At 46.2% G+C, this 9,007-nt stretch overlaps 1 protein-coding gene across 7 annotated transcripts in view; it reads right to left on the bottom strand.

Moving 5' to 3' along the window:
- Positions 1–287: 287 nt before the first annotated feature.
- Positions 288–9,007, bottom strand: part of TTF1 (transcription termination factor 1) — a 28,309-nt gene continuing 19,589 nt past the window's right edge. For 6 of the 7 annotated variants that reach the window (XM_061604203.1, XM_061604206.1, XM_061604209.1 and 3 more), the window contains 4 exons: positions 6,604–6,693; positions 4,719–4,784; positions 3,098–3,183; positions 288–1,983 (listed from right to left, as the gene is read on the bottom strand). In XM_061604203.1, coding sequence (XP_061460187.1) covers positions 1,772–1,983; positions 3,098–3,183; positions 4,719–4,784; positions 6,604–6,693 — 454 coding nt within the window. In that variant the 3' untranslated portion in view covers positions 288–1,771. Of the gene's footprint in view, positions 1,984–2,019; positions 2,576–3,097; positions 3,184–4,718; positions 4,785–6,603; positions 6,694–9,007 lie in introns of those variants that run through there. The other variant, XM_061604210.1, reaches the window with a different exon arrangement.

Here is a 9,007-nt window from a genome sequence, read left to right as displayed (position 1 = left end):
AACCGCAAGCTCACAGACATGTCACGGACGCCTCCTGAACAACGCTTGTGCACCAGAGTTTGCAAAGCCCTCTTTATGTTGCAATGGTTATCTCAGAATTAGGCATTGTGGCTTTTTAAAAAAAAGAGTTAATTCTGCCAAAGCCTTAGGGGATAACTAATAGACGTAACAGCTATTCAAGTTGCTAGTGCTCAAGAAAAGAAATAACACGCACAAGTATGCAGGAAGGGTTCAATTAAATGAGAAGTGGAATTGCTGTTTTTTTTTTAAAGTAAAACTTTTTAATTAAAAATAGTATACAAATACAACCCTGAAGTCATTATCAGATACATTTAACACATCTTCTCAATCTGACCAGTAAAACCTTTTTTTTTCAAAAAAATAAAAATAAAATTTTGCCCCTGGCAAAAAAAAAGATTCTATGAAATACGTTAGGGTGAAAAAAACGTTTTATGCCCATTTGAAACAGTTTTTTTCTTTTGCACCCGCCATGACCTGACACTATGAATGTGGAAGTGGATCTTGCCTGCCAGTTCACACAACACCCCTTCATCACCACCTTCCTGCGACAGGATCCCGAGGCATATTTCTACAAATAGATGGCAGTGGGGATCTGTCCTCTCTTCCTAGCGTTGATCTCGGTAAAGCTGGATCCCACAGAGCAGGCATTGTGGGGAACCCTTGGCCCTCCGGATGTTGCTGAACGACAGCCTCCTCATCTCTGGCCATTAGCCATGCTTGCTGGGGCTGATGGGAGTTGTAGTTCAGCAACATCCGGAGGGCCAAAGGTTCCTTACTCCTGACATGCAGAAGAGGACAGCTGGATCATACCCAGCGTCGGCAATACTGTTTTGGAGTTGTTTCCAGCTAAGTCCTACTCAGAGCTGACCTACTGACATGAATGCATCTAAATTAGTCATGTCTGTTATTTTCAATGGGCCTACTCTGAGTAGGACTAACACTGGATACCATCCTTGGTATGGGTTTTTTATTATTATTAAAGAGGCCTTGAAAGAGATTACAACACTGATTATGGTCCACTATTAGGCTACCAATGGAGTTTTGACAGCCGCCACCCATGCAGCCATGGTGCACCCACCCATCAGAAAACCCTGCAGCAAGAGTGGTAACGCACGCAGCACCCTTGCGCATACGCAACACCAAACCACAGCTTAGCACAAGTGAGAAGAATGCACGAGCTCAGCATAGGAGATTGCAGCCGCTTTGCCACTGCCCTGAGCCAAGCTGTGGTTGGCTTAGCATGTCACCCACACCTGGAGCGGCGGTGGTTTAGCTTCCCCTCCCGGACAAACCATGAGCTGCAAACCATAGAACAAACCTTGGCTACAATTTGTTGTTTGTCTGGAGAGAGCTAAACCACAGGATCAAATTTGGACTACATGGGGAGGAGCAAAGGGGCTGCATTCTCCTCTCTGGGACTTTGCCTCCCTTGGCTCAGCAGGCCACTGCCATCTTCGTAAAGGCAAAGTTCCATGCCTATAGAAAGACAGTGCCAATGGTGCCCTTGAAAATGGCACCAATACTTTGCAGACATCTTTGTTCAGGGATTTTCCAGCAACTGAGCAGTCATGCCGTTGGGACCGGAGGGTGAACAACGTGCCCATCATTTCTTCAAAGGTTTAGCGATAGTCAAATATTAAGTACAACCCCCCCTAATAAAGATGGAGCTCCATTTAACTTTTTTCTTTGATATTAAGAAAATATGTCTTCTTCTCATCTTCAGTGGAGGTATAAGAACTCAAGAGTTCTGCTAGCTGTCAGCATCAGAATCACTGGACCCTCCTTTTTCTGAGGATGAGTCAGTGTCCGAGATCCAGTCGCGGTGGTGAAAGATGTCGCTGAACTGGAAAACTTTTTTCTGACAACAGTCTTTAGCTTGGCTGGGCTTCACCGCTGCAGTCCGTTTTGCCATCTTCCTCTTTAACTCCGGCAGCGTCACTTCATACAGGTGATCGATAATTTCTTTGAAAGGCAGAAAAATCCAACAACAATCATTGGCGACTAGCCATGATGGCTATGCTGTACTTCCCCTGTCGGAGGCAGCACGCCTCATATCAGTTGCTGGGAATCGGAAGCGGGGAGAGTTGCTGCTGCGCTCAGGCCCTGCCTTCGGGCTTCCTGTAGCGGGGATCTGGCTAGCTGCTGCGAGCACAGGATGCTGGACTAGATGGGCCACTGGCCTGATCTAACAGCCAGGCTCTTCTTGTGCTCTTATCCCTCTAAAAGCGAGTTTGGGCATTGGAGGGAGGGCAAACAAATGGACCAAGGTAGTACAAACTGTAACAGTCGTTAAGGCTTACGGGGCGGAAGCCAGAACTCACAGCCGGCATCTCTCAGGGAGTCCAGCAGGGTGTGGATGGCAGCAAGGTTGGGCCCTTAATGCCAGCAAAGGGGCCGTCGCTGCTCCAACTGCCCTGCCATTTTATGCTTGTGTGGAGCACGCAAGAAAGCAGAGAGGGGTAGCATTAAAGCATTCTTGGTTCACCACCACCACGCACCTTTGAAAGTGGCCATATCCTCTCTCTCTCTCTGTCACACACAGCCTCTCCGTCTCCTATCCAGACAAGCCAGAGGCATGATCACAGTTCAAGAACACATTCTGACCACTCAAAAACACCCATGGAGGGTGCAAGGCAGGGCCGATATGGCCTGGGTAGAGGGGATGTGGTTGGGGATGGACTGTGGGTCTGGGCAAAGTCCCAAGTGCCATACAGAAAGGCTCAGAGGGCCACGCTGGGTCCTTGGGCCTGAGGTTCCCCATGGGGTGCAGGTGGGGAGGAGGTATAGCCTGGGGAGAGTCCCAAGGGCCAGTAAGAGTCTTGAAGGGCCACATTCAGTCCCCAGGGCCAAGGTCCTCCACCCGTGGGCTACATGGAAGGAATTCACATGCAGCAGAGAAAACAAGACACTGTAGTCAGGGATGGGGAATCTGCGGCTCTCCAAATGTTGCTGGAGTCCAACTCCCATCAGCTCCAGCCAACATCGTCAGGGATGATGGGAACTGTAGTCCCAACAACATCTGAGGGGGCCACAGATTTCATGTCCCTGAGCTAGAGGAAATTCCCCCAAAACTCACCAGGGAAGGTTTTTTCATTCCAACGAGGGACATGGGTGGCCTTGATTCTGTAGAATCTGCTCCGGACGTAATCCGGAGGGACGTTTCTGGGTGTACAAAAAAAAAAAATTATTCAGTGACCGCATTTGCATAAGTAACAAACAAGACGTGAGCGTCTCATGTTTGATGAAATGGAAAGACTGCATGCCAATACTTCTGCCGTAAAGAAACAAAAAGACCAAGTCAAGAAGCAAAGGAAAACAAAACAAATGTACAGATATGAAGATCTATGAATATATACGCACGCACACAATGAATGAAACAATCAATATCTCAATAACTAGAAGGAATGCAAAACAGTACAGCAGACTAGATAGTACACCAGTTGTATAAAACAATGGGAAGATGAATTTCAACAGCAGAGTGAGTATTTATAACAGTCCAGTAAACGGCTCATCTAGTCCAGCATCCTGTTCTCACAGTGGCCATCCAATGAATGCCTCCTCCAATTCCTGGCTTGCTACATCCCACTTTTGTTGCTGGGACCCCACAGTGTGGGGGTCTCTGATTAAGCATAGGGGCTTCCTTCCCAAGATACCCAAGCAAGTCCCAGGTACTTTCAGATACTGTGGGATGCAAAAATGTGCCAAACGTTGAAGGCCTGAAACATGCTCTTTGGCTTGAATAAGTCTCACTCTATCCAATGATTATCAGTTTGTGGTAACATGGAGGCGGGCTTAGCATTTAGCTGGCTCCTAAAGACACACCTGTTTGGCAAGCGGACCCCAGTACTTGAATTTCTGATCTTGTTTATTGATTCTAATGTTTTAATTGCCATGCTTTTAATTGGTTTTATTGTTCTGATTGAATTATAACTGGGTATTTGTTATCTATGCATTTTGTAACCGATTGTTATGTTGTAAATCGCATTGAAGCAATTTTGACGTGCAAGCGATATATCAATCAAAATCAAGAGAACAGGTCTTTCAAATTTCCCATAATCACCAGATTCTAGCTGGGAATAACGCATTAACTTCTTTCCTTAATGGGTATTTCCCAATTTGCTTCAAATGGGCATGCCGTTCTGCATGAACCCCGTGGCCCTCCAGATGTGGTTGGACTACAGCTCATCATTCCTGACCATTAGTCATGTTGGCTGGGGCTGATGGGGTCCAGCAATATGCCACAGGCTCTCCATCCCTGACGAAAAAAAGAGGCATTTCCCTCTTTCATGCCTTCTAAAGAGAGGCATTCTTCCATATCTTGCATGAAGTAGGGAATGCTCCTTCTTAGATCATGGATGGGGGGGAGGCTGTCGGTCTACCAGATGTTGCTGGACTCTAGCTCCCATCATCCCTGGACTGTTGGGAGTTAGTGTACCAACAACATCTGGAGGGCCACAGGTTCCCCATCCCTGCATTAAGTGAATTGACACCACACCCATCCAGAACAAGCGCAGGGATCCTTTGGCCCTCCCAGATGTTGCTGCACTACAACTCCCACCATCCCTGGCCATGGGTCACGCCTGCTGGGGTTGATGGGAGTTGTAGTCCACCAACATCTGAAGGGCCAAAGGTTCCCCACGCTCTTGACAGAGCTGCCAGCCATTTCCCTGCATTACCGACTATTGTTTTTAATTTACCCTACAAGTGTGGAGAGATCTTCCCAGTCGATTTCATTTGTGTCCTCAATGTTCAGTTCATACAACCTGAAATATAGAAGCAATTTGGGTTATTTGTTTATTACAAGTTTTCAACGACAGTCAATTCCATCCACACGAACGAGCAATTCCTGGTTTAATCAGTCACCTCCATTGGCCAAGTTATCTTGGTTTACTGACAAAACTCAGCATGCCTGCAGATACTTTAAATACAAACACCCTCTTTCTGTCTCTCTTGGGGGAATTCCAAGTAATCTCCCAGGACCTTCAGTTGTTATTTAAAATATGAACTGTTAGTGTTCTCGAGACGCAAATCACTCGGCTCCTGGACAGTAAAAGGACAACAAATTGCTTTGGTCTTGCAATACAAATATCTAGGTATCATTTTCCATTCGTCGTTGAATTGGGCTACACATATAAGGGCTGCTATTTTGAATGCACGCATTACCGCTAAAAAAATCCTCCGCTACTTTTTCCACAAAGGAGGAAGCTACGTGCCTGCAGCTATTCAGGTTTTTCAAAGAAAAATTATCCCTCAGCTGCTATTTGGATCCATGCATTTAATTCCGCAGTAGAAGCTGTTCTTTCCTTCTTTTTACGTTGGGTTCTGGGCGTATCGAGATGCGTTCCGGCAGCAGCCCTCAGATTAGAAGTAGGTCTTCCCTCCATAGAATGCCTAGCGTGGACGGCGGCCTCTAACTATTGGGCCAGATTATCCTATGAACATCTTTTGGGATACCTAATACACCTTTGGAGTGATTCCTTCTCATCAAGTTGGAATGAAAAAATTAGGAGTAAACTACTCTCAATAGGCCTATCACCTGAATATTTAGCAACCCAAACCATAAATTCGGCTAAATGTGATATCCGTACTCGACTCAAGGATATAGATTTACAAACAGCCACCACAATGGCTACAAAAACCTGTTCTCCCATTCACTTTAAATTAAAGGTAGACCCCTACAATCATGCTCCGTATTTGGACTTTCTCACAGTTCCAAATCTTCGTCTGGCCTTCAGTAGGGCCAGATTTAATTCCCTTCACTCTGCATTACTTTTAGGGAGATACCAAGGAATTCCCTATGATCAGCGTCTATGCCTCTGTGGGAAAGGCAATATTGACACACTTTTCCATGTCGTGTTTGATTGCCCAATATACGAAACCATACGATATAAATTTTTATCCAACGTAACGGAAAACATCTTTACGATGGCCCCGGATAACATGATTTGCTATCTTTTATCAGGATCCAATAAAGAAATTACAATTAGAGCTGCCAAATTTATATATGCCGCCCAAATACTACAATCCAAAGTTTGGTCTGACTAATTTGTTTATAGAAGAATAAAATGTCCTGTTTTTATACCTGCTATTTTTCTTTTTAAAGTTTTAACTGATCTGTATTTTGCTATTTGCCTATAATAGGACGGGTCTTTGACCGCAAATAAATAAACAAACAAATAAAATATGAACTATGTGGCTGCTGAAATTTCATGGAGAAGCAGGAAAGGGCTGTAGCTCAGTGGTTGGGCAACTGCTTTGCATGAAGAAGGTCTCAGGTTCAATCGCCGATGGCATCACCAAGTAGGGCTAGGAGAGACTCCCCACCTGAAGGCCTGGAGAGCTGCTACCAGTCAGTGCAGACATATTGTGCTAGATGGACCAACAGATATTACTCAGTATAAGGCAGCTTCCTATATTCCTAAATAGGCTCTTTGGAGAGGGGATCTGTCTTTTTTTTTGGGGGGGGGGGGGGGGACACGCACTTGCGCTTATTTTACTCTAGAGCTGTACAATGGAGGGGCTACCTGATCCTAGACTAATTCCAGGTACTTATAGGGTACCTGGGTACAACTTGGCAAATACCTTTCAATGAGGTTGATCTTGACCTGTAGATTTTCAAGTCCATGATTCCTTGTCTGCCCACCGGACATCCTTTTGGTTAAAACGGAAAGCCTTTTAAAAAAAGATAAAAAATTTGATTTCAGTTGTTACCCGTTGCCTTGCTCTTCCTCGATGTGTTACACCCGAGTTGGAAAACCTCAGGAACTCCAGGGCTAAAAGTGGCCCTCCAGGGCTCCCTATCTGGCCCTCAGACCTCTCTCTAGGACACACCCCTCGCTGGCCCTGCTGTGTACCCTGAGTGTTCTTGCCGGGCTGCAATGCATCCTTCAACTCTGATAATGCCTCTTGCTCCCCCGGATGGAGTATACAAGGGGTGTGAGTGTGTGTGAGTGAGAGCGAGAGATGAAACTAGCCTGGTGTACAAATGTAAAATTTACATTTTCAGCCCCACCCACTTTTGCTCTGGCCCCGCCCACCACTGCCATGTGGCCCCTGGAGGGTTGCCCAGAAGGGGAGGTGACCCTTGGACTGAAAAAAAGGGTTTCTCCACTCCTATGCTGGAGTGACACGTGTTTTGTAAGCACATAGAAGAGGCCTTATACGAGTTGGTCATCTTCCTTTGGCATTTTGTGCCCTGTTTTAGAGGGTTTGGGGATATTGGTGGGATAATTATTCCCTTGGACAAAATTTGTTTCTGCTTTGGCTTTGGGGAGGCTACAGCAATAAGCAGAGCCAAGCTCGGCTGCCGTCCAGGACAGCCGTCCCTTCTGAAGTAGTACCGAAACGACTATACATTTGGGAATTTCCATCAACTGATAGAATCGAATTGGACTGTTTATTACACCTCTTTACGTACAAGTTTCACATTGGTTGCTTAATTCTCAAGACACATATTGTTCATTTTTTGTTCGTACATGTTTGTCACATAATGTTTGTGTCTTGAGTTTTCCTCTTTATCGTTCACCAGTTATTGATTGGTCCATGACTTGGTTGTTTCATGCGAAATAAGACCCTTTGTACTTCTGGGTCAGGGACAGGAAACCTGCGGACCACCAGGCCTCCCCCCCTTGGCCTGTGAAGCCCTTTTGGCCAAGCCGTGCCCACCTGCCCTACACTTGATGTCATATATGATGTCAGGTGAGGAGGGCCTTGGGCAAAAGAGGCTTTGCAAGCACTGCTGATGAACTGATAGATGGTGCCTGCAAAGCACCTTCTGCAGTGTTTTCCAAGTGCCTACCAATCAGCTGATTGTTGGTGCTCTGGGAGCGCTGCGCCTGGGTGCTTACCCAAGCCCTGAGCTTAGCGTTTGGGAAACCCCAAATGCAGGGCTTGCACAGTGCTTGCGCAGGCAAGCCCCAAAGCACCGACAATTGTCAAGTGCTTGGGCAGTGCTGCGCTGGCGACTTTGCAATCTTCCTTTGGAAAGAAAAAAATGCTCCGTTTTTAAAAAGGAGCATTTCCCCCCCTCTCCTTCCAAATGAAGCAGTTTGCATCCAAAGCACTTCCCCCAGCGCTTTGCATACAAATGGCTTTCTCTGCAGAAGGGAAAACGCTCCAGTTTTAGGAGCATTTTGCCACGCTGCAGAGGCTTCAAAGCTGATCGTTGGCTAAAGGGAGCCTCTTTGAAGGAGCCCTCCAGTGGTCTCACTCAGTATAAGGAGACTTCTTACATTCAGAGTCAGATAACTGACCCATCCAGCTCTGCACCGTTTGCACTGACCGGCAGTGGCACTCCAGGATTTCAGGCAGGGGACAATTCCCATCTACCTGAAGATGTCAGGGACTGACTCTGGGACCTTCTGCATGCAAGGAAGATGCTCTGCTACTGAGCTATGATCCTTTTCCCCAAATGATAAAAGTAAGATTCTAGTCCTCATGGGTTGTGAATACAGGAATACCCTACTATATGGACCTTCACTTTACGGACACTCGCTAGTACGGACATATTTACAGTAGCACCATTCCCGTTTACGTACTTCGCTTCGCAAGAACGGACACTTAACGGCATGACGCCACTGCCTGATCAGTTTCCAACTACAAACTTGCTTACAGTATGTACTGTTAAAATAAGGCCTACTGTGTTTATTTTAGTTATAAACGCGTTATTTACATCAGTTATGCCCATATATGACGACTGCAGCGCCATACATGCATCGATAAGTGAAAAAAGGTAGTGCTTCACTTTAAGTACATTTTCGGTTTACGTACTCGATCTGGACCCATTGCGTAGGTTAATGAGGGGTATTCCTGTAAAGGGCCAATTTAATAGGAGCACAGGAAGCTGTCTTGCATCGAGTCAGACCCTTGGCCTATATTGCCTGGAAGAAGCTCTCCGAGGGTTCAGTCAAGAGAGACTTATAGGCCCTACCTGAAGATGTCAGGGACTGACCCTGGGACCTTCTGCATGCAAGGCACATGCTCTACC

Source organism: Rhineura floridana, chromosome 20 (genome assembly GCF_030035675.1).
Source record: "Rhineura floridana isolate rRhiFlo1 chromosome 20, rRhiFlo1.hap2, whole genome shotgun sequence".
In the NCBI taxonomy this organism is placed as follows: Eukaryota; Metazoa; Chordata; class Lepidosauria; order Squamata; family Rhineuridae; genus Rhineura; species Rhineura floridana.
This window is presented reverse-complemented; position numbering and strand designations above follow the sequence as displayed.